Source organism: Meles meles, chromosome 4, assembly GCF_922984935.1.
Source record: "Meles meles chromosome 4, mMelMel3.1 paternal haplotype, whole genome shotgun sequence".
In the NCBI taxonomy this organism is placed as follows: Eukaryota; Metazoa; Chordata; class Mammalia; order Carnivora; family Mustelidae; genus Meles; species Meles meles.
Window position 1 is genome coordinate 82,030,367 of NC_060069.1, and position 26,965 is coordinate 82,057,331.

The 26,965-nt window shown below is 38.7% G+C and overlaps 1 protein-coding gene across 5 annotated transcripts in view; it reads right to left on the minus strand.

Annotated features, from left to right (window-relative positions):
* Window positions 1-26,965, minus strand: part of MME (membrane metalloendopeptidase) — a 102,514-nt gene that overhangs the window by 17,695 nt on the left and 57,854 nt on the right. For all 5 annotated transcript variants that reach the window (XM_046003892.1, XM_046003889.1, XM_046003891.1 and 2 more), the window contains exons 13-17: window positions 26,558-26,686; window positions 25,744-25,842; window positions 23,161-23,241; window positions 21,767-21,870; window positions 4,624-4,682 (exon numbers count right to left, since the gene is read on the minus strand). In XM_046003892.1, the coding sequence (XP_045859848.1) occupies window positions 4,624-4,682; window positions 21,767-21,870; window positions 23,161-23,241; window positions 25,744-25,842; window positions 26,558-26,686 (472 nt within the window). The remainder of the gene's footprint in view (window positions 1-4,623; window positions 4,683-21,766; window positions 21,871-23,160; window positions 23,242-25,743; window positions 25,843-26,557; window positions 26,687-26,965) is intronic.

Genomic DNA, 26,965 nt, shown 5'->3' on the forward strand with positions numbered 1-26,965 from the left:
ATCTTTCATGTTTCAAAATCCTAGTATCTACTGAATTATGTTCTTAGCAAAAAACAAAAAACAAAACAAAAACAAAAAACTTCAGTATCAACACCCATCCATGTAAAGCCCTAAATGATCACTATTTGGGATTCCAAGAACACAAGAGAAGTCCCTGACCTTAAGAAATCTAAGATCTAGTTCAAATAGTAGCAAATATTGTTTCTTTGTCTTTCCAGTGGGGAGAATATGGCAGCGCCTCGGATGGATTTCAAAGATAAATATTAGATGTTTATAGAAGAGACTTTAAAAACATGCTGGACAATTTAAGTGCTCTCCAGAAACTTAAAAAAAATCTGGAAAGTTGCCACAATATCCAAAATGACAAAATAGTTAGAAAATAAACACCGCTGTCCTTGGAGAATTTTGATGAAAGTTATACCTCACATGTAGCTGCTTGAGTTATCAACAGTGCCAAGAAATTATTTTTAGCTTAAAGTATTAAAATTATGTGCAGTACTTTATTAACTTAAAGTGAATACTATCTCCCACACTATGTACTTTGATTAAAATCCACCCTTTATATAAAATGTTCTTATGAAACGTGCTATCAAGACTAAACATTAACTGTAAAGATCCTGCTGCTTAAATTATATCCTGATATGTCATTCTTCAGGCAAGTGATAAGATTTTTATGGCTCATATTAATTACTAGTCTTCAAGTTCAGCTTTGCAAATTATGATTTCCCCTTTTACACTGTCAGCTAAATCTCAGTGATGAGGACTTCCCCATAGCCTACTGCTGTTACTAGTAGACTGCACAACTATTGATAACAACCAGCTGCTTAGTTGCACATTTTTTATGTTCACGATTGTCAACAAGTTAGTTAATTGAATAGGTCATTGGTCCATGCCACAAGAAATGCTGTTCCTCCCTCCCTCCCGTGCCCGCGCTTCCCTGGTTTGGTTTGTTAAGGCTTCAAGCAACTCAATTTCAGAATCTTGGATATAAAGGTTGAAGACATCAGGTAAGATCAATATTGGGTGGAGAAAGTTAAATATTAATTTTTACGTTAAATGGAATAGCAATATGTTTTGAAACATCTGCTCTTGATTTTAAAGTCTGAAAATAAGACTCCTAAGAACGAGGAAGGTACCTTTAGAAAAAGTTGTTATTTCAAGGTAGTCATACACCAACAGGCTGAATACACTAAATGATCCACGGAAGGTTTCTGGAGTCGATGGGGCAAATGTGTGGGGAATAAGAGACAGTGAATTAATCACTTTCAGTATGCCTTTCCATCTGGGAAGGATTTTGTTTGTTTTTTGTTTTTCAGACAAAATTTTTTTTAAAGATTTTATTTATTTATTTGAGAAAGAGCAAGCGAGCATGCACATGAGCCAGGGAAGACAAAGAAGGAGGGGAAGCAGACTCCCCGCCCAGCAGGGAGCCCGATGCTGGGCTCGATCCCAGGACCCTGGTATCTTGACCTGAACCAAAGGTAGCCACTCAACAGACTGAGCCACCCAGGTGCCTCTGATTTTTTTTTAAATTGACATGAAGTGGCAGGGGTGCATAAAGCTTAGAAAATAGTCTACTCGTGTGAGTTATAACAAAAAGTGATTGGAACTGAATTAAAAAGAAGAAATTATTAATATGAATAACTCCCTATATGGCAATAAAACAAGTTCTTTTTTTACCATAGCATAGAAAGGCCAAGCCCATGAGAAATTGTATGTGATCTAGTTTAAAGTATTTGTGTGCAGATGGAAGGGTCATTTATGAGACATATGCTATTTTTTTAAAAAAAGATTTTATTTATTTATTTGAGACACAGAGGGAAAGAAAGGGAGCACAAACTTTGGAGAGGGAGAAGCAGACTCCCAACCTGAGCAGGGAGCCTGATGTGGGGCTCGATCCCCTGACTCCAGGATCGTGACCTGCACCAAACGCAGGTGCTTAACCAGCTAACACACCCAGGTGCCCTGAGACATATGTTAGTCTATACCAGTTCTAATTCTGTAGTGCACAATATTAAGATTAAAAGTTGTGTATCTATGTATGTAAACAGGCAGGCAACACACACACACACACACAGCTACAAACTCACTTCTATCAAGAAGAAAGATGGAGGTTGGAATCTTTAATTATTTCTTAGTTAAGACAAACCCCACTTTGAAGATTTAAATGAATTGTCAAAGAAAAACGTACACATGTCAAAGATTTCTCCTCTTGCATGACACTTTCCCTTCTTCTGAACTGCTGTTATTAGCACACAAGCATATGAAAAGACATTAACAATTTTTCAGATTTCAAATTTCTATCTGATGATTTATCTTGAGAGTCTTTAAAAGGTCTTTCTTATTAAGAATGCTTATTGTAGCCAATTCTTGATTATTCAGAGGATAACTATCTATTATGTGAAATGTTAGGCCATTTTTACCTTCTTTTTGCTTTTGCTGTGTGTTTCTTTGGTTTGAGGGTGTTAAGTTCAAATTGAGAACATTCCCTGTCTTCTCTGATCAGGGAATCTCTGAGGTGAACCAATTTCGAGCTGGCTCCAGGGATATGGGATCATTCAGAGCCAAACAAGGTACTGTCTTGACCTGAAGTGTGTGGATCTGCTCTAGAGAGGGGCTGAAGGGATGAACGTGCCAGGTGGTCCTACAGAGGGTCTGTATGGGCCTTCTTGTTGGAATGAATCATCATCAGGTCTGATAGGATCCAGGGTCCTTCCTGAACTGCATTAAAATGAAGCTATGTCCCTTAGTCTATCCTAATACAGAGCAAAGGCCAGGCTGTCTCCCTTTGCCTTGGAATTCCACTAAAAGGTCATTCTCCTATTTAAGTTCAAGTCCAGAATGAACTAAATTTTACACTGACAGGACTACTGAACATCAAAAAGAAGTCTTCAAAGTTGGGATGCCTGGGTGGCTCGGTCAGTTAAGCATCAGACTCTTGATTTCAGCTCAGGTCATGATCTCAGGGTTGGGAGATCGAGCCTCCACACTGTGTGTGGAGCCTGCTTAAGATTCTCTCTGTTACCGTCCCTCTCATTGCCCCCATACACGTGCATGAACATGTGTGCATGCTCTCTCTTTCTCAAAAAACAAAACAAAAAAACAAAGTGAAGCCTCTTCAGAGAGAAAGGCACTTCTAAGAAAGGGTCTGAATGGTTTCTAGGAATACCTCACAAAGGATAGACTGCATGGTTCTGAGTTGATCATTAAACAGCTCTGATCAGAATTTAGGTTATCATTGTACTAACTAGGAAATGTATTAGCCTAGACTTTGAGCTAATTGAGTTTAACAGGTGCACATGCCTTCTTTAGTATTTATACACTATATAAAGAAACTTTTCTGATTATTCATTTTCATGTTATCTACCAAAATAAATTCCAAATGGATTAAAGAGTTACTCCAAAAATAAAGACCATAAAAATACTAGACGAAAATGTAGATAGTTTCTCACTTTAACTCTTCCTAGGTTTAAAAGCAATGGGGAAAGCTATAATCAATCTTTAAGATAAAATAAGGGTCATAATTTCATAAAATTTGTTTTTAGCCAATAATAAAAATCTTTCGGATTTTTCATCATTTCTAATCTAATTAGTAACAGAGCTCAAGAAAAACAAGGCTCAGGGCAGACTCTAAAATAAACTATGAGATGTTTATTTTAGAATAATGCTGAAATTATCTTCCCTTTTGATTCCTGACCGCACTTAGAAATGAAGGGCTGGACTTCGTGTAACTGGAGAAATGGACTAACCAACTTCTGTTTAGTACACCTTTGGCAGTACTGAATCTGTTTGGTGCCTTTCTATGTATTTAAAATCCTTTTGGGAAAAAATGGGTCCATCTATGTAATATTTAATAAACATATAATGTATTTTTATCCCCAGGGGTACAGGTCTGTGAATCGCCAGGTTTAAAGAATTTAAAAATCTCAACATCTTCCTAGGAAGAGAATCAACATACCTTTGTTATAGTAAGCCATTTAGTTATATTATATCATTCACTCATTTATTAGCTTCTACACAGATTCCTACAATACTACTCTCACTGAACTTTTTTTTTCTTTTTTGATTAAAAGTAGTCAAGTAAATATAATTTCACATGGTTCAACCTAATATAACCAACTTTTCAAATTTCTGAGAAATTTGGAGTTGTCTAGAGAAACAGGTGATACAGATCAGGACCATCCCCACCAGAGCCAGCGTACAAAATTGCCAGGAGAACCAGATCTCTGCAAAGCTGGTTCTTGGAACCTTAAACTCCTTTAAGATTCTGATGCTTAGAGAGTCCTACAGTCAATATAACTTTATGGAGCTTTAAGAGATGTTTTAAAAGTTTTTAGAAATAAAATAAAAGCACTTAGACATCAGATAAATCACTTAGCCACAAATGAGAACATTGCAAAAGAAAGAAAACCACTTATGTAATTTGTACTGACTTAAAATTTGCTATTATAGTGGAAAGAGATACATGGATGCATTTACTTTCAAGGAGTACATTCAATAAAGCAATCACTCAGCCTCAGCTGTGCTTTTATGGGAAGCACCAAAAACTGGTCATGCAATCAATGCACTACAACTTGGTAACAACGGAGAAATATTAAAGAATTATTTAGGAATAGGCCTTACCTATCTGATTTCTGCCTGAAGAATAAAATGCATTGACTACAGCTGCTCCGCTTATCCACCTATGGAAAACATAAGAATTCATTACAAATTATACTATTAGTATCTGATTCAATTGGTTCACCACCATAAAAGCATTATTACTATTCCAAGACCAATCTTAACTTTCTGTTTGAAATATGATCAACAAATTAAAATTAGCTCCCTAGGTGAGCCATCTTGTTCGAAAGTATTTCTACTTTTTGAAAAATCAGAATGTATCCATGTCTGCAGTCCGTTACCTCACTTGTATGAAATTTTCTGGAGGCATCTCATAGTACAAAACCCATTCAGATGCACCTTTTTGGAAATTGCAAATGGACTGACATCATATGGAAATATGTTTACCTTTATGTTCCTCATACTAGGTAACTATACCAACCATTCTGGAGTATTTGACAGGATATTGAACTACAAGCTCTTAAAACTTCAGATTCAAGTGTAATTTTTTTTTTAATTTCTTAGTTTTTTTTTTGAATATTTTATTTATTTGACAGAGAGAAATCACAACTAGGCAGAGAGGCAGGCAGAGAGAGAGGAGAAAGCAGGCTCCCCGCTGAGCAGAGAGCCCTATGCAGGGCTCGATCCCAGGAACCCGGGATCATGACCCGAGCTGAAGGCAGAGGCTTCAACCCACTGAGCCACCCAGGCGCCCCGAGTTTATTTAGACACTGAGATATCCCCTTGTCAGGTAGTTAGTTGTAGGTAATCTGCCTCTGACTACTGCCATCTTAAATTATTTTCTTTTAATGCAGCGTTCCAGCTAATTAAGCAAAGGCATGCATTTGTATGATGACTGCAAAATGAAATCCAGGTGGTTCTGAAGTAGGTTTGTCTGTCTGTCTGTGTAGGTGCCAATGCTCCCATGTCTTTCTGCTCAGATGTTATGATGACTGGATAAGAAGAATCATTGTTGGAATATTACTCAGCCTTAAAAAAGAGTTAGATAGTGCTGTTGGTGGCAACATGGATGAACCTAGAGAGTATTATGCTAAGTGAAAGATGCCAGGCAGAGAAAGGCAAATACCACATGATTTCACTTCCATGTGGAATCTAAAAAACAAAACAAATGAACAATCAAAAGCAAAACAGACTCATAAATACAGAGAACACACTGGTGATTGTCAGAGAGGAGGGGCGTGGGGGCATGAGCAAAATGGGTGAAGGAGAGTGAGAGGTACAGACTTCTAGTTACGGAATGAATAAGTCACCGGGATGAAAGGTAGAGCACAGGGAATCTAGTCAGTGCTATTATAATAGGGTTGTATAATGACCACAATTGTGATGTGCATAGACGGAGTTGTGAAATCCCTATGTTGTACACCTGAAACTAATGTAACATTGTATGTCAACTGTACTTCAATAAAATAAAAAATGAAATCATTGTTAAGCCCTTTTTTTGCAACAGGAGTAATACCCCCATCTTAATAGAACATTATATATATCTCTATACAGTCATTGAAAATGGACAATATGTGACTTCAGATAACCTCTTAAATGTCAGCACACATGCATACACTTAAAACAATCCTATATTATTAGCTAATGGCTTCATTGTACTTACATCACTTTCAGGACAACAATTAATGGGCAGTTATTATCCTATTTATGGAAGGAGTTTACAGTAATCAGTACAATGAGATTAAATTAGAACTGTTTCCAGACCCTGCTTTGCAAGGTAAGCAAGACAAAGTCAGCTGCCCAAGTCAGCATTTTAGCTACAATTTCTGTAACTATTGTAGGATGTCAGATTTGAGTCCTATTTTGATCTCTTAAGAAGAACTGAGAGAGCCGTATATAACAACTGTCTGATAAATTCCAATTAAGTATTGGCTTTATCTCCAATAACATGATGAAGATGTTCATATAAAAAAACTGGGGAATTAATGGGGTGCCTGGGTAGCTCAGTGGGTTAAAGCCTCTGCCTTTGGCTCAGGTCAAGATCCCAGGGTCCTGGGATCAAGTGCTGCATCGGGCTCTCTACTCAGCAGGGAACCTGCTTCCCCCCTCTCCCTCTCTGCCTGCCTCTCTGCCGACTTGTGATCTCTGTCTGTCAAATAAATAAATAAAATCTTTCTTAAAAAATTGGGGAATTAAAAAATATCCAGGTAGCATTTCTGTAAATTTTTCTTCTGAAAGAAAGTAAGTTTGACGACAGAGGGGAGATGGTTGATCAATGCCGTTTCTTTAGTTTGATGTCACCGTCATTCTAAATAGAGAAAAACGTTTTCGAACAGGATGGTGTGACTGATGTAGCATTTGTCCCAATTCCATCACAGCTGAGTCATCAGTATTTTAATTCCTTGCAGGTTGAGGATTACAAACATATCATTGTATTTATTTTAATTCAACTCCACTCGATTTCCACATGATTTGGGATGACTCACAATAAAAACATGCAACCCCGGGGTGTTAAGACTAAAATCAAGAGATCCAGAACTATACAGAACAAGTAGATTTTGTTTGCATGACCAAAAAGTATTATAAAAGGAAATACTGATATAAGTAAGAATCATGCTAAGGAAAATTGATTTTTCAGAACTATGTTTACCTATATTCACACAGGTATCACAACTCAGGTTCAAGTATGGTTCTAAATTGTCTGGCAGGGGGACAAAATGGACAATGGGCTCAGGCTACCCCCGAGCACAAAAAGCATTCCTTACAGGGACTCCTTAGAAAGGTATTTCTGATTGTCCTCAAACATTCTGATAGCGAATATGGCAGATCTGATGCGTAAATAGCTTAAAATTATTAACTTTAATTGTTATACAATTGATTTAACGTGTTTCTAGGTCTCAGTTGTTTTAAGGCTCAGTTTCCCAATTATGAACTGATTTAGTAACAATATACTCCGCATGGACTTTTGCGGTAATCACAAATAATATGCCAACTGTTTTGTTCTGAACTCAGGCACATGCTAAAACTGAAAGACAAAATGTGCCAATCCAGAATGTTTTCTGAAACTAAGTAGAATACAGAGGGAAGGAGTTAGATACATGAAACTAATGTTTCAGACAGCGGCAGAACTCACAAGCAGGGCACGATGACGTTTATACACCCTTCTCATGTTTATTCCTTTTGTAAAAATAAATGTCATACCTTTGTTTTAGTGCTTTTCTGGTCTTTTGTTACATTACTGTGAGGGGTTTAAGATTGCATTTTGATTCATGTTTATAACTTTGCAGGAGGGAGTGCTTTACATATTAAAATGTCCATGGTGAATTATACTTTAAGAAAATACGTAGCTATTTATGACCACAGAGCTCTCAAATAAAATTAGAATTACGACGGTTAGTTTCCTTACGAAGGTTAGTTTCATGGAGCACTAGTGTGTAGTGTTTGCCGTTTCTTCCTTGAGAACTTTCACAATGCACCATCAGGCCACCCCCGGGTGATTACCCAGATTCAAAAGCACAGGGCATACTGTTCCTGGGAATGATAGGAGCCTGAATACTGTGTTCAGACCATTACATCTTTTTTTTTTTTTTTTTTAAGATTTATTTATTTATTTGAGAAAGAGAGACTGAGCATGCATGTGAGTGAGGGAAGGGAGAGAGAGAATCCTTAAGCAGACTCCCTGCTGAGTGGGGAGCCAGGACACGGGGCTAGACCCCAGGACCCTGAGCTCATGACCTGAGCCAAAACCAAGAGTTGGATGCTTAACGGACTCATCCATCCAGGCGCCCGGATCATTACATCTTAAATAAAATGATGATAACAGAGTTTCAGTGTCTAATACATCTGGCCAGTCATGAAATATCTCACTATGTTAAAGTGAAATTTAAACTAGAACAAAGAAAATACTTTTCAAGTTAATGGTGATATAACAAAAACTGTAAGTTATTCTGATTTAGATGCAGCCTCAAAGTTTCAGGAAAAGCTTCCATTTATGGGACACAGAAATTTGATGGGGGAATAGCAGCACAGAAAAGAGAAAATGCTCAACAGAAGAGAAAACAAAATGGTGGTGATTCTTGCCTCAAAACACCGGAGACTGCAGGTCGCCTGAAAATACCTTTCAAAGTCCAGACCACAGCCATACATTAGCAGCCTCCCGGAGCAAGAACTGGACCAGAGAGACGAAGTAGTACCCGGTTTTTTGATTTTTCTTCCAAATCTCTGTGTACAGGGGCTTGGGTATGTGTGGTATTCAGTGCAGAGCAGGAAAGCAAGAAAGAGGAAAACTTTATTTTTAATTTTGGAGCCGTAATTTTGTCAGGTGACCTGATTCTTGTTTGGGGGCATTCAACAGAACAAAGCAGCAGCATGGCTCTCAAAGCCGAAACGTGTGGATGGGAAACGCGACCGAAATATCCTTGAGAGGGGGACCAGGTGTTTCTCTTCTAACTCTTATTACCCTGAAGAAGCCAGGCGGTGAGGAAAGGAAAGCACAAGGACATCATTTTTATAACCAGGAGGAAAGTCAGATGTGGACAGCCTGATCCTCCAGCCTTTTGAATGTAATAAACGCACCGGATTGCAAAAGCACCTGGAGTGAAACTCCTCTTTCACCCGCTCATGTGTAACTTTCAGACTTAAAACAACAAAACTGTTAATGCCCCTTTCCCTGAAAGTGTTCAGTTTCCCAGCATCTAGTGGTCCCAGAGAAACTCCTTCAAAATCAGCAGTACAAAACAATGGTTTTCTCTATTTTCCTCAAGTACTCCTGGAAAGGAGAATTCTCATTTTGAAACTGCAGTAACCACTGTAACCCTTTACATTATTCATTTTCTCTGACCAAGTCTTCAGAGCTTCCCGGATACCATCATTCATCTTTCAAACCAGTCACAGAAGACAGATGACACTTCCAGTTTTCAGGTATGGAAACTAAGGCACAGCATGTTTTTCTGACCTTTTCCTAATACATTTACACGTGAAGTGATTCTACTCGGAAAGGAGTATGTAACCTAAAGGGAAAGGGGAGCTTCTCATCTTCCATTACAACCCCCTACTTCTGAGCTGTTGATCTGTGCGATATATACAATTTCAGGACCAGGATAAATGCCATTGCCAAAGTCTTTAAAAATGTAAGTGCTTTTCATTTACTTACCTTCAACATGCACAACTCACTTTTATTTATGTACACTAGCAATCAACAATCCAAAAAGGAATTAAGAAAACAATCCCATCTACAGTACTACTAAGAAGACTAAAACACCTAGGCATAAATTTTACAAAAGAGGTGCAAGAAGTGGATGCTGTAAACTACAAAACACCATGGAAAGAAATTAAGACTTTAAAACGTGGAAAAGATATACTGCTTTCATGGGTCAGAAACCTCAATTTTGTTTTAATTGAGGAACAATTAACATACAACAAATATAATGCTTTGATATTTGTATACACTGCAAAATGACCATTACAATAAATTCAGTTGCCACTCACCATACAAAGTTATGAACATCTTTTTTTTCCTTTTTCTTGTAGTGATTTTTACTCTCTTGGCAACTTTCAAATACGCATCACACACTATTGACTATAATCAGCATGCTGTACATTTTCCCCATGACTAATTATTTTATAACCAGACATTTGTACCTCTTGATCTCCTTCCCTCTATTACCCATCTCCAGCCATCCTCTGTGCTGGCAAGCACCGTTCTGTTCTATGTATCCATGAGTTTTGTTTGTGCATTTGTTTTTTAGATTCCATGGATAATAGAAATCAAACAGTATTTGCTGTTCTCTGCCTGCCTCATTGCCCTTAGCATAATACCATCAAATTCCATCCATGTTGTCAGAAATGGCAAGATTTCGCTCATTTTTATGGCTGAGTAATATTCCATTGTGTTTGTGCCTGTGTATAGATGATGTATATGTATAAATATACACATTCATACACATACATGTACCACACCTTCTGTATCCACTCACCCATCCATGAACACTTAGGCTGCTTCCACATCTTAGCTCTTCTAAATAAAGCTGCAATACATACACGGGTGCATATATCTGTCTACACTAGTGTTATTACTTTCTTTGAATAAATATCAAGAATTGGAATTTCTGTGTCATATGGTAGAGCTCCATTTGTACTTTTAGGAAGCTCCATACTGTCTTCCATAGTTGCGACACCAATTTACACTTCTACTAATTCCACTACGAGTGCATGAGAGTTCCCCTGCCAACACTTGCTGTTTTTTCATCATGTCATTTTCATCATTTCAACATCAACAACTTATTGTTTTAATCATCATGCTAACAGGTGGAGGTATTATCTCATTACGACCGATTTGCACTTCCCTGGTTAGTAACATGGAACATCATTTCATGTGCCTGTTAGCCATCTTGTAGGTCTTCTTTGGGAAAATGTTTATTCAGATGCTCTGCCCACTTTTTTATCGGATTGTGTGTATATACATACATACACACACACATATATAAATAATTGTGTATGTATTTTGGATATTAGCCTCTTATTGGATATATGATTTGCAAATATATTCTCCCATTAGTAGGTGACTTTTTGTTGTGTTAATGGTTTCCTTTGCACAAAGTTTTAGTTTGATATTGTCTTTGCTTTTGGAGTCAGAGCCAAGAAAATCATTCCCAAGACCAATGTCAAGGAGCCTACTGCCTAAGTTTTCTTCTTGGAATTTTATGGCTTCAGGTCTTATAGTCAAGTCTTTAACTTATTTTGAGGTAATTTCTGTGTGTGGTATATTGCTCTAGTTTCATTCTTTTGCATGTAGCCATTCAGTTTTCCCAACACAATTTCTTGAAGGAGAAATTTATTTCTAGTATATTCTTGCCTCTTCTGTCATAAATTAAGTACCATATATGTGTGGATTTATTTCTGGACTCCCTTTGGTTCCACTGATCTGCGTATTTGTTCTTGGGCTGATACCATGTTTTTTTATTACTATACTTTTGTAATATAGTTAGATATTAGGGAGCATGATGCATCCAGCTTTTATCTTCTCTCTGAAGATGGCTTTGGCTATTTGGGATCTCTTGTGTTTTCCATACAAACTTTAAGTTCTTGTTCTGTTTCTGTGAAAAATACCTTTGGAATTTTGATAAAGATTGCATTGAACCTGTAGATTGCTTTGGTAATATGGACATCTTAATACTATTAATTCTTCCAATCTAGGAGCATGGAATATCTTTCCACTTATTTGTGTCATCTTCAATTTCTGACATCCATGTCTTTGCAGTATACAGGTCTTTCACCTCCATTTCTCTCCTGAATTTAGTGAATATCTTTATGACCACTACTTTTAACTCTTTATCGGATAAGTGACTTATCTCCATTTCAACTGGGATTTTTTTCCTGAGGTTTTAACTTGTTCTCTCATTTGGAACATATTTCTCTGATTTCTCATTTGTTTGATGCTGTTGTTTCTATGTATTAGGCAAAAAACTGTTGAAGGAGTGGCCTTGTGTAGGAGAGGAACCTTATCTTTCAACTTTGCCCTAGGTCTTTGTTGTCTTCCAACCTTTGTAATTATGAAAGCAACTTGATTTATTCTTCATAGGTCCCAGTTGTTGATGGTGTGCCAAGACCTGTCAGTGCCCCAAAGGGAGGAATCTTATTTAGTACCCAGTTTCAGGTTGATGGGAAGACCCTCAGGCAGCAATTTCTAAAGGGTGCAATCATAAATCCTGCTGGCCTCCAGACCAAGTGATCTGCAGGTGTCTCTGGGCTACAGTTATAAAATCTGGGACTCCAGAAAAGTGTGTAAGCTCCTTTTTGGGAAGTACTGGGGAGATGTAGTAGAGGCTGAGGGAGAGCACAAAGATGGTGTTGCCCAGCCTACATTCTGTGAGCACCTCCACAGCCTCTAGATTTGTGGCAAACTTGAAGTCTACCCCTCAGACTGAAGCTCCAGGATAAGAAAATGGGTCTTTTTCCATAGGAATACTGGAGGTGTGTTTCAATCTTCAGTCTGTGTAGTACCCTGGGGGTGGCTGCCTACCAAAAACCATCTCTCAAATTGTTACAGTCCCGTGGAATCCAGGAACACAAGCCCCTTGGCCACCAGAGCCCGCTAATTAAGGAACACCTCTGTGTATGCTGTGTCTGGCTTCGGCAAAGCAGCAGAATGGCACTCTGAGGTAGGCTAACAAGGCATAGCTGAGGCCCTATGCTATCAAGGTAGAGAGAGAGCAAAACTGGCACCAACCTATGCCTCTGTCCCCACAGAGTCCCAACAGGCCCAAGCCCTCTGATAGATGCGTTAATATTAGCAAATGAATTTCCTTCACATACAGTCTAGGCCCTTTTCAAACTTCTACTATTGTGCTGATCCCTGGAGAGAACTGAGTCTGCAGATGAGCCCTTTAAGTGCGTTACCTCCATTCCCTCCAGTCCTTTGCACCTCTTGGATTTGAATCCCATTCGTTTTCACAGCCAACATCTTTCCACTGCAGGTCCCACGGGCTGGGCTGCCTGATGTGGGGAACAAACCCCTTGCTCCTCAGGAAGAAACTCTGGATTTATGAGATCCCTCCTGACTGTGGGTCACCGTTCCCGGGATGGGTTTCTGGCAAGATCACGTATATCCCTCTCCCATCCATCTCAGTTTGGGCCTTGTACTGTTTGACATGAAGAAGCTGTCCAGCTAGTTTCCAGGTCTTTCACATGCAGCTGTAGATTCAGTGTGTCTATGGAAAGAGGGGAGTTCTGGATCTTCCTGCACCACCATCTTGGGCCGCCCCTTGAAAGTGCTCCTTTTAAAACTGCTTCACATTTATATTTCCCCTTACCTTAACACACTTCAGGATGCAACCTCTACATCACATGAAGTCATTCTAGAAGACCATCATGACCAGACTATAACAACAGCTACTTTTTAATGAGCATTTAACTTACATGCCAGGCACATTATATAATATATAATACAACAACCCCATAAGGCAAAAATAGATGTTATTTTCCTCAGATTATAAAGGAACCATTGATGCTCAGAGATATTATGCAGGTTGTCTAAATTTACACAGTAAGTGGCAGAGTAAGAATCTTAGGGCAATATTTTTTACCCAAAGGTAAAAGCACAGTAGGACCAAAAAACCCCATTAAACTATTCACTGTTGCTGCATAAGAGTTGTTAACTGAAGTACTCTGAGTGACGACCCATCTGATTATCTGAGAGGTGAGAGCCAGGGCTCCTATTTTGACATGACACCGGGAGTATTCTTCACTCCTCTTTCAATCCAAGGCCATAGAAATCACTAACCTGGTTTTCTTCCGGGAAGTCAACCAATTGCATGTGGTTCTAAGTTTGGCAACAAGGCACAGTCTTTTTAGTCTTCAATAACTGTATATGTGTATAAGTACAGAGGTGTGCTATCTCCACTTGTGTGATATACCAAATTCAGAGAAATTCCCAAATTGAGAAATACATGGGTGGGTGGATCATTTCTGTCAGAATTTTCTTTTGGTGATGATTTTCCTAATTTAGAATAATCTTGGGATCTTGCAGGAAAGAACTGAAACTTCTTCCTTCCCAAATAACCCTTAGCAATGCTATAATTTGACATTATTATCTGTCTAGCTCATTAGACAGTAACTCCATGAAGGCAGTGACATTCTTTTTTTTTTTTTCATTGCAGTAAGAACACTTACCAGAAGATTTACCTTTTTAACACATTTTACCACAACGAAGTCGACAATACATTATTGTAAACTGTAGATACAGCGCTGTACAGAAGATCTCTAGAGGTTATTGATCTTGCTTAACTTAAACTTTATACCTGCTGATTAGAAACCACCCTCGTCTCTAGTCCCCGGTAATCACAACTCCATTCTTTGATTTTATGAATTTGCCTATTTTAGATACCTCATGTAAGTGGAATCACGTAGTATTGGTTTTTCTCTGTCTGGCTTATTCACTCATCCATGTTGTATATCGCAGAATCTCCTCTTTAAAGGCTAACTGGTGTTCCATTGTTCGCATATACCATGTTTTCTTTATTCATTCATCTGTCAATGGAAACAGGTTGTTTCCATGTCTAAGCTGTTGTGAATGGTGCTGCAATGAACATGGGAAGGCAAATATCCCTTAGAGATCCTGATTTCAAGTCTTTTGGATATACATTTAGAAGTGGGCTTGCTGGGTCATACAGTAGTTCTATTTCTAATTTTCTGAGGAACTTCCATACGGTTTTCCATAGCAGCTACATCATTTTGCATGCCTATCAATGTTGTACAAGGGCTCCAATTTCTCCACATCCTTTACCAATACTTGTCTTTTTTGTTTGTTTTATCATAATCATCCTGAGAGCAGTGATGTGTGAGCTCACTGTGGTTTTGATCTGCATTTCCCTATCCATCCCTACTCAGAGATGTTGAGCATCTTTTCATTTGTCTGTTGGCTGTTTGTATGTCTTCTTTGGAGAAATGTCTATTCAAGGCCTTAGCCCATTGTTAAATTGGCTTATTAGTTCTTTTGTTATTGAGTTTTAGAAGTTCCTTATGTACTTTCGAGATTAACATCTTTTTAGGGATATGATTTGTCCATATTTTCTCCCACTTCATAGGTTGTTTTTTCATTCTGTTGATTATTTCCTTTGCTATGCAGAAACTTTTTAGTTTAATATAGTCTTACGTGCTTACAACTCTATCTCTAGGGCTTAGAATAGTGTTGGGAACATGAGAGGCACTCAATGGGTCCTCAAAAAGAGAAGAGCCTCTCTTCCTGAGACTCTGTGGGGGAGGGGGGAAGCACTAGGCCTAGTGAGGCACTGGGGCTATGCCGGCTATAGAGAGCCATGACCACCAAGAACTATGACCAACAGAACATCATCCCCTCAAGACGGCAAACTAGTATAAAAGTTCCAGAATTCTTTTGCAAAATTCTCCTAGTTTAAAAGGTCAACCTTTAAATTATTGAATTCCCTTATTTCCCCTTCCCCTCTAAACACCAAACCAAACCAAACTTTCCTTGGATGCTAATTAAAAAGCAGAAATGTTTTACCCCTATCACAGTGAGCACCAAGTAATGTATAGAATGGCTGAATCACTACACAACCTGAAACGAATAGAACACCATATGTTAACTCTACTGAAATTAAAATTTAAAAACTTAATTTTAAAAAAGAAGTGTTTTTACTGATAAAATGTGTTTTGCTTATGGTCCTAAAGCACACTAGAAAAGCATAAAGCCTGTCAGTTTAATGGGAACATACAAGACGGAAATCTAAAATTTTAATCTATTACAACATGTGTAGAACATGAGCATCTCAAGGCGGATATTGCCATACGGAAGTAGAATGATTTGTACAAATTTGGTCTAGCTGTTATTCTGTCTTTCTGGCTCAGTAATACTTGATGAGCCAAATAATCCTTTTCGTAAATATTCCCCACATACCTACACTCATGGAGATTCATTTGTACCTCAAGTCTCCGGCACTCTGCACACTCACCCCAGACAGTTCCTACCAACTCCACCTCTGTACCACCTAATTTACCCATATATAATTTACATAATATATTTAATGCCCACATACATAATATAATAGCCTTGCATGCTATTTTTCTTCGGATAACCAAGCTCACTGATACAGGACTTCATGAAAGAAGTCTGACTCTAGAAATAATCAGTGAAGGGGAAACATCAGAATAGATTTTTTTAAAAAATTATTAATGAATTAATTAATTTTGTATTTTTTTAAAGATTTTATTTATTTATTTGTGCAAAAGAGAGAGCACAAACAGGGGGAGCGGCAGGCAGAGGGAGAAGCAGGCTTCCTGCTGAGCAGGGAGCCCAATACTGGACTCAATCCCAGGACACTGGGATCATGACCTGAGCCGAAGGCAGATGCTTTACTGACTGAGCCACCCAGGCATCCCCAGAAGGGGTATTTTAGAAAGAAGCGAGGTACTTCCCTACCTCTGGAGACTATGTTCCTTTTCTTCTGAGTGTCTTGATGTATAGAAGCCAAGGAGGAAAACTTCTTGGCTCTTATCAAACCTTCACAGTAAGGGCCATAGAATTTTAATGCTGGAAAGAACCTGAGAGATGTTATACAGTCTAAATCAATCCACTCGTTCTATAAATAAGGAAACTACATGCCTTTTAAAGGGCCCCAGGTAGTAAATGGCAGCCCCGGGACACTGAGAGAGTTCATGACTCACTGCAGTGCCAAAACTACGGTGTCACTTCACAGGGTGCCAACCTCCCTGCCATTTTTGGTGGGGTTGGCCTTTCAGGAAAAACCACAGACAGCCACAGCTGTTGGGCTGCCAGCCTCAGGAGGACCAACCACTTGTTTTAGGGACTGACGCCACCCAACTAGTTCAGACCAGAAAACAACAGCAAGCTTGTAGAAATAAAGGAGAAGACAAATGAACCAACCATTTTGTTTTGTTTTGCTTCTTGTGACTCCTCTGTTCTCATCCTTATTAATTTAAATGCTGACATGTTGGGGGTTCTGAGTGGTTCAGTCGGTTAAGCATCTGCCTTTGACTTAGGTCATGATCTCAGGGTCCTGGGATCGAGACCCACATGGAGCTCCCTGGTCAGTGGCAAGTCTGCGTCTCCCTCTCCATCTGCCCCTCTCCCTCTGCTCCTGCTCTGTCTCTCGCTTTCCCTCTCTCTCAAATAAATAAGTAAAATCTTTTAAAAAAGTAAATAAATAAATGCTGACATGTCTCTTCCAGAGAATGTTTCATTAATACGTAAGGTTTAATTGTCGTTTTAAAAAAGGTGCTGGGGTGCCTGGGTGGCTCAGTGGGTTAAGCCTCTGCCTTTGGCTCTGCCTTTGGCCTAAGGTCCTGGGATCAAGCCCCGCATCAGGCTCTCTGCTCAGCAGGGAGCCTGCTCTCCCCCCCTCCCCTGCTTGTGACTGCTCTCTGTCAAATAAATAAATAAAATCTTAAAAAAAAAAAAGGTGCTCTCCTAGCACTTTGTTTCTCTGTAACAGCACCCAAAAAACTCTGCCTTTTATCAGATTTAACTGTTATTCAGTTGCTTCTTTCCCTAGATGGTGAGGTCCCAAATGCAGGGCCACATTTTATTCCTCTGTATTCTTTACAGTGCTTAGCACAGTGCTTTGCACATGGCAGGTGCTCAATAAAATGCTTATTGAACTGGTTCCTGTCAATGTCTCTGTGTTTTTATTTTGATGCATAACAGCTGGAAAGATACAGCAATGAAATAAGTCTTAGTAGTTTATGGTAAGTAACTCCGTGGTTCAGTGGTCATGATTTACAAACACTGCCACAGAACAACGATATCACAGAAAGTTCTGTCCTAGGAAATGAACAAATTAGCATCAAGTCTAAAAACAAGAAAGGGAGTTCTTTTTTTTGTTGTGCATTTTGTTTCTTTTTTGAGTTTTGCTAGTTCTATTGACTCTAATTGAATAATCATGTTACTGGAAGTAAATCATTAGAGATCATATCTAATTAACTTTGCCAGTAGACACTATATTCTCAATTTAGCACTATTACTATCTGATAATATGACATATTTGAAATTCTTCACAAACGCACCAAAAACCCAGAGAACATAATGTTTCAGATAATTTTGGAAACACTAGGCACTCAGAAACCGCCTGAACCAAGGCTTTTAAAATTTAAATCCATGCCCTTTGCAGTTGTCAGCTACTCAAATGGGCAGAAGGCTGTTTTAGCGAAATGATTAAATCAGGTATATCACAGATAGACTTCCTGACTTTCTCAATTTTTTTGAATCTGTTAAACAGTTATAACAGCAGAAAGCTGTTGCTTAACTTCACTAACTATGATGGTGAAATGGTGGGATGCAACAATCTTTACCTTAGCGGCTGAGTCAACTTCATCAGCACGATCACAAACTGACATCGTATCATTTATGAACCCCATAAACACCGAGGAAGGGTCTACATTCGGTTCATCAGTGCTCAAACTCTAGAGACACAAATATATGGTTTCTGCTTTCAACGAGAGCTAGCACAGGCATGAGGTGAAGAGAAAAATGCAAAGGGGTACTATGAGTAAGGAAGGAATGTTCCAGTTGAGTCCAACAAAGTGTAGGTTTCTGTTAGATGAACAAGAGCTGAAAGGGTGGTTCCAGGTAAGGGACAAGGAGGAAGAAAAGGTGGAGAAACGACTGAAAGTAATTCCTATGGCTGGAGCTTTGGGCAACACTGGGCAGGGGTTGGGGGTGAATCTAAAGGAATTCTAGAGAGCTAGTGAGAGGAATGCAGAGCCTTGTACCTGTTTCGTTAAGACAGGCCAATAGGTATATACTGAAAGGTTTTTATCAGGAAATAACAGGTCTCGATCTGTGTCTTTAAAAAAATTCTCTAGGCTTGACACAGGACCAGAGCATGAGAACACATCCAGATCTCTGGATGTCAGGCTCAGGGGACCCTCCTAAAGGAAAGCTCCAGAAGCATTCCCAAAGGAAACGAACAATGTTCACTGAGTAACAGTTGGCATATCTGGAATTCTTGTCCAGATCCTGTCCCAGCCTTCAGAAAGAAATGGCCTCGAAACTGGAGAACGATTCCATGGTATTGCAGGATTGGTTCAAGACCCACAGAGCAAAACTCAAGAAAGCCAAATAACAGCAATTAGCTGGGGTGGAAGTCAAGACCAGCTCTTCCAAGAGAAACATGGATGCACCTCCAGTATCCGCCAATGGTGTCCACCCTGCTTCTCTGCTTTACACAGATCACTGATTCCTTCCTACCAACTCAGCACATGCTCCAATTTTAACACTCTCCCAGACCATTCTGTTGGCAACAAAATAGCCCATTTTGGCTGCTGCCAAGATCCTAACATCTACTCCCTTTGTCCCATTATGGAATCTCAAATTCTTTCCAGAAGCTTCACTGCTAATTCTCTTGGTTCTTCATCTCCACAAAGAACTTCATGAGAGAAGCTACACACAACACATCCCATATTGTAATGATTTGCAATGATTCCCATACAAGAGACAGATATAAGATCTACACAACATGGATGCATTTCAAAATCATCAAAAGACATTTTTGTGTCAAAAAAAGACACAAAAGGGCCCATGTGGTGGAACCGAGTGGAAAGAGGTGCCAAACAAACTTACTGGAAGGGGGATGTTTCATGTTGTAATCAGGATGGCAGTAACCTGCATGTATAAATTCGTCCAAAGACATGGAACTATAACTTTATTATTACGTACACCACAAAAAAGAAACAATCAAGGGAAGGACCCAAAAGGTTCTACTGAGCTATGCATTCTGCGGATACAATATTCATTGAAATCGTGTAAGGGCACCTGGGAGGCTCACTCACTTAAACATCTGCCTTCAGCTCAGGTCGTGATCTCTGGGTCCTTGGATCAAGCCCCACATTGGGCCCTCCGTTCAGCAGAGAGTCTGCTTCTCCCTCTTCCTCTGCTGCTCCCCCTGCTCATGCTCTCTCTCTCTCCCAAATAAATAAGTAAAATCTTAAAAAAAATAATTGTACAAAGGTTTCACTTGTGGTTATTGTAAGGGAAGAGGACTCAGGAGAAAACCAACACATATGATGAAAGGGAATGAAAAATGCAAACTGTATTACCAAGTGATTACAGAACTTTGGAGTCCATTAACTTCAAAGGAAAATATCAAGTAATAATTCAACCATTTTTAAAATTATGAAGCATTCTTCTGGTGTCATATGGGTACAGGTTATATTAGCTATTTTCAGAAACACTACCTGACAATATTTCTCTGTAGATATTTTATACAGTACTGGCAATTATTAATTGTAAGCATATGTATTTTTAAAGAAATGAAAATCTCTAGACTTGTAAGGAACTTCTCAGATTATCAATTTACCACACTGAATATTCTTTTTGGTGACTTTTTGTGGGTTTCCAGAAATAGGATTTCACAACCAATTATAACACAAACCATATGCGCCCATTCTCCTTCCTTCTTTGCTAGCTAGGACATGACATTCTCCAGCCTCTGCAGCCCTGTTTTTAGCACCAGACAATACAACATTTGCTGCATTATAAACTCCAAAGTCAGCAAAAGAAATCAGACTCTCTTTTGGGGTACCTGACACACTCAAAACGCTCTGTAGGGATTGAAATGTATTGGCATTGTCGTTTAGGAATTTTGTCCAACCTGTACTTGGTTTAACTGGGAACAGAACAGCCTGCCATCAAACAGTCCCCTATCACTTTGTACCTTTCCCAGCACATTTCCTTTCTGGTAGTAGAGCTTATTATATCATGTCTTTCTTACCCTCCGCTGTGATAATGTAATATAATATAATCAAGGTTCACCTTCGATCTCCTAGTTCTCAATGATACCTGACTGAGTGTTCTAAAATATTAATTTAATAAATGAATAAGTGAAAAAATAAATGAACGCATGAAAAACCAAGCACCTCACGGGCACATTATTTTTGTTCATTACCACACAAATCAAGTTAGTACGTTTATTTTTCACTTGCTCATTCATTCATTCATTCATTCGGTTTTAACTGAAAACCTTCTATGCGTTCAGCACTGTGCTGAACAGGCAAAAGGCACGAGAGGCCCTGTTCTCCAAGAGCTAAGAGCCTAGCAAGAAAAAGTCAACATGAGCAGCTCTAGGGATCTAAGTGCAGAAACACATGTGGGTAAATATGTTAGCCACACCCATTTAGTTGAAAACTCAAGGCTGAACTAATGTTAATGTTCATATGAAGCACGAATGCCCCTAATAAGCAGAGATGAAGAGCATTTGGAGGCGACTCGCATGATCTCCTTTGTGGCTGCCACAAGGCGGAGGGTGTCACACAGAGCAGTCTAGGAAGGGGATGGGCTGTGGATGACTGACCCAAGGAAAGCAAGTGGGCTCTGGGCCAAGACCATTCTCAGTACCACAGGTGCGGCCTCACAGAAGGCTTGTAGGAGTGCTGGGTTACCTAGGCTAAGGCATCCTTGAGAAACGTGTCGACAGAGTAGAGGAGATAGGCAGTAAATGAGAGGAAACCAAAGAAATGGGGTAGCCTGAGGACAACTTCATAAAAAATTTTTTAAATTTTCTTAAATCTTTGACCCATCTCTAGTATCATAGTCTTAGATGTGGAGGTACTCACTCCATCGACAGACATTGCACTTTTTAAACATTATTTTAAGTCGACTTCTTTTTCTTAAGCCAACAATGAGAGGGACAAAGCCCCTTTTCTGAATGAACATATAAGAAACGAATATACATACTCGTCCTTGTCCACCTTTTCTCGGAGCTTCTTTAGTTGTTTATTTTGGCTGAACTTCAAGTTTTGAATTATGTTCTCAAAGTATTCATCTTCCCTGTAGTTCAACTATATTACATAAAAGATTTTGGGAAAAGTAATCAAAATTTTTGCTAAAAGCATAGGGGTATGTTCTTAAACTGTTTCAGTTAATAAAGTTAATACAGCATTAAAACTTACCAAAGAAGGATTGAATTCTCATTAGCCTAGTTCTCTATCCCAGGTCACTGGTGCTCTAACTGAATCACTACTTTAGCCTATTCTTCTGGAACTAATCAGTGAAACCAAGAGTCCAACAAGCTTTCCTATATTGACATTAACCCTCACATGAAAGGCGAGACAAGAGTCCATTCTTAATTTAGCACCTACTATATACTGGGCACTGTTCTTAGCACTTTATATATTACACATTTTTAATCCTTATCATCTTACAAAGATGGGCTGTTAGCACCATTTTAAAGCTGAAGAAACTAAAGCAGACAATTAAGTCATTTGCCCAAGTTAGCGAGTGGAGGAGCTGGGATTTGAACCCAAGTAGTTGTCTGTGAGTCTTTGCTTTTAGCCACCTGACTTCTGAGACAAAGGCCATCACCCCTCCCCCAGGCCTCACATGCTGCAGCCCGTCAATCTACAAGAAGAAACAGTCAAGCTTTTCTACAAATGGAAAGAAACAAGAGGACACTGTGGCTTGTAAACCCGCACATGAGGCTAGTAATCAATGGATTAGTAATCACTGTCATCCCCAGGTCTGGGCAAGAATCACCTTACTGCCGCCAGGGTTTCGAAGGAGTTGCAGGGACCACAAGGTTAGCAATAGGACCCTCAGCTGGGTCTGAAATCAACAGCATCGTGACTTGAACTGATTCTGTTCTCTTTTCACTGTTACATTACCAGAGGGGAATAAAATTCCTTCTGGTTTTCAAACAGTAGGTTTTTGTTTTGTTTTATTTTTTCAATACAGAGGCATGACCTGGTTTTTATCCTATGGAGGAATAATTGGAAAGTGGAGGAAAACGGAAGACTTGACTTTTGGGGCTTATACAAGAGGAGATAAGGAACCCGAGTGCTGACTGTTGCTCAACACTCTGATGTCCGCCCTTGATGCATTTCAAAGGACACGAGATTTTCCCACTACTCTTCAGTGGAATATATAGAAACCAAAATAACAAAACCCAAACATGAACCAGGTCGATGAAACAAAGGCTAAAACTAAAACACGGTTTTGGCTTCAGCGTAAAAGGCTTTATATAACGAGACCTTCGTGTTTAGGCCATTCTACATCATTTCTGGCACCCCACAGCTAGAAATGACATTCCCACACACCCAGGTATCATCAGCACAGTCTTCGTAGAGACCTACCTCAAGGTATTCACTGTTCAGTTTATTTTCATTTGTAATAATGTCATCAGGATAGCCAATTCTTTCTTTAATGGCTAAAGCCTAGGAAAATTAAAACATTGAATGTAAGGGCAATTGTGTAACTTCCAAATGCAAACATTGTAATTTGCCATGACTAGCGATTGAATAATTTGATCCATATTGCTTACAAAAATAGTATTTGACAACACTTAGATAGAGATCTTTGAAATGGTTTCTCACTGGGGTCCAAAATAAACGAGAAACAGTTCCAAAATTTTGCTTCTAATACCCTGTTCTCATAGGTTCCAGCTTTCCCAAGAAAACCAAAATGAAAACTGACAAGGCATCATGCCACATGTATTGTACTTCTATGAACTTTTTCTTGAAAGGCTTTTTTCTTCAATTTTATAGGAGGGCTAATATTTAGAGCTTCCATTCTAGCAACTTATAATTATCTTTCCACTTCACTGACTTAGCTCAGAAAACAGATATAGGTTTACAGCTTTAGTGCTAATATTCCTTCTGAATATTGAGTCCTAGAGACTGTATGTTCTCTTTTGGTCTCCAAACCCAGTGTACCTACCTTCCCACAGTTAAGTGAATGGCATTATTTATTTATTTATTTTTTTAAGATTTTATTTATTTGACAGAGATCACAAGCAGGCAGAGAGGCAGGCAGAGAGAGAGAAGGGGAAGCAGGCTCCCTGCCGAGCAGAGAGCCCGATGCGGGGCACGATCCCAGGACCCTGAGATCATGACCTGAGCCGAAGGCCGAGGCTTTCTGCCCCCTGAGCCACCCAGGCGCCCCAAGTGAATGGCATTATTTAAACAAATAGAGAACAGGATTTTCCTTGTTATACCAGCTCATACTGACCACTTGCTTACTACATTCCTAATTTTTATTTTTATGATTTTAGAATTGTTTACTTTTGATACTTCCTTATTGCTATTTGTTTCCTATTATGATTTCTATTTCCATTTTTTTTATTTCTCTCATTTTTCTCAAAGATATTTGCCTTTTGATTCTATCATATTATATTGTTCTTAAATAATTTAATTATGTTACAAATCTGTTTCATAAGCACAGGATTTCCGCAGCAGATCAGACAGGATATGTGTCAATAAGTCAGTTTGGCCAAGTCCGTTTTCTTGTAGATTTCCACACCACTGCCCATTACAAACAGCCTCCTCTTGAAGGTTTTTTACTTTCTAGAAGACACTTTCCCAATGAGTGTTCTAAGAGGCACAAACTCTATAGAAACAGGTCTACATAAAAAGGATTTATTGTCAAATACTTTGGGTAAATACTGTGACAAAAACGTTAAGCAGACTTCTTTACTGCAGTCTAACATGTAATGAGTATTAGATATGGTGCCTGAAAATCATACCCTAGGAGCATGTAACCTAGTCTAAGGTGGGAGCAGGGAAGCCTTCCTACAGGGACTCTTTTTTTATGGAACTACTTATGGGTCCAGTGGCTTATAATACTACCTTGGGAAATGATGATCAAGCTCAATCCAGCTGGCCACATCAAAGAGAACCATATCACAGAGAGCCAGAACACGAAAGGTGTAAATCCAGCCTGAATGTCTGAGGACCCAGTCAGTGATGGAAAGATAGGTATACTGCGGTGCATAAATTTTAGACCTAACCCAGCCACATCTTTGGTAGTCCATTCACATGATTTCATCCTGGAAAACAACTAGACTACAGCTTGGTTTTCATATTATAATAGGTTCATAAAATCTTTCTTTATCAGTTTGAAGAACGGTCTGTTCTTGCCACCCCAACTGGAGTGGAATTATCAGATTGTATGTGAATACTACTCCCAAAGCATATACAGTTTCCACTGGACATGTTCCTCTTAGTTTTATAGTTATCGAGACAAATGATCATAGTGAGTTTAAACCCAAGACTTTCTTAAACATCTGACACCTCTGTTCTTATGCACGATACGAGGAGTCCCAATAACAGGTACACAATGGGGGTAGAGAGGAATAGTTATACGAAGGCTCCCTCAATATCTCTCTACCTGTAGATCACCATGTAATACTCAAGTAATACCTCAACTTACCTTTGCTTGACAGAAATTTAGAATTTTTCTCCCTAGGTCATATAAAAATCTAAATAAGGCACGTTTTCAAAATTGAGCTGGAAATCTGTGATTAAAAATTGAAAGGATATTTTAGGCTTTGGTAGAATCCTTTTGGATGTGTTTTATAAAAAGAGAAATAATATGAATCACTGATAGTATTTTTCAGATCTTTATTGTTCATACAAGATTTCCTCTTATTTTCTGAAGAGTCCTTTTAAAAAAAAAAGGAAAATTGGGGATCTTTCAAAATTTTGAATTGAATATGGAGAGTAGGAGTCTTTATTATCTCGAGATAGTAAAAGGTAAAAATCACAGAAACAAATCTTTATCCATGAAAACTATTCCTGGAAATGACATCTTGAAGGAGACTGCTTTCATTTTATGCAATCCCTGAATTTTTTTCCTGAACTTCCTTAAAAGTTCATCTTTTCATGTAAAGAAATTATTTAATAGTTAGTGCTGCCTTTTAAAATTAATTAATAATTTACCTTTTCCTCAGCTCTCTTTTTTGTTTCAGCATCCATCCAAGTGAGGTCATCTAAAGTCTGAATAAAAACCTCACGGATCTGTGTAATCAAATCCTCAACCTTAAACCACAGAAACAGAAGACAAATTTAGGACATGAATTAAGCTGTCTTTACAGAACTCAGTAACATGTATTTATAGACAAACTGTGACATAAACGCATGGATATATGGGGATCATTATATTTTTCAAGGAATCTTGCTATTACCGACACTAGGATTAAACACAGTCTTACACCTTAATTAAAAAATCACCTTTAGAATGTAATGGTTTCCATGATCATAAAAGAATTCACATAAAACAGTAAGTGTCATCACTGTTAGTAGTTCAACTAAGCAAGAAGTAGTATTTTAATAAGTTTCTTTTACTTTAAATTCCATCCTCTTCATTTCAGTAACAATGAAAAATGAAGCCTATTTTTTTAATATTTCAAATAAATCCTGGCTTACTTTCAACATTTTTCAGAAAACACTAATTCTTGGTCAATCTTGCTAATAGGAGACTTTACAAATGTCTCTATCAACAGAACATGAGTGGGCACTGTGTATACACTGCTTCCAGAAAACGGACAATTGGTTTTGGATCAGACAATATTAAGATTAGAAACATAACCAGACTCTTGGGAGAGGGAGGGGGAAATTCACTGAAAAATAACAACAAATCATGATTCCGAGATTTTTCTGCCAATCAGTAAAACTTTAGCCAATTTATTACCTATTGTAACTGCACATTGATGCAAGCAACTAACTGATAGGAGTATCATGCTGAAAACATTACCACATGTTTACTCTCTCCAGCGAATGCTGCTTCCACATACAGCCTTCCCACAGCATTCTCCATATTCCCATTGACATAGTTTGCACAACGTCTCCATGTTGCTGTTTCTGATGTTGTGCCATAAAGGGCCTATGGGTAAGAGAAAGGAAATGACATCTGACCACAAATGGATGGCCACCGCAAAGGTGAACACACATTCCCCAGGACTCTGTTCTTTATGTCCCCTACGTTCTTGCAAATGTTCATTGCTTCTCCTCACAAGGCATGTTGTCCTCACCCATGACAAAATATAATCCAATTGGACTGTTTCTTATAAATAATCCAAAAATAAGGTATATTTTCAGTAGCACGTCTCACTAGAACTTCTGGCTATTACAGGTGAATATCCTTCTAGACAGCTTGAAAAAC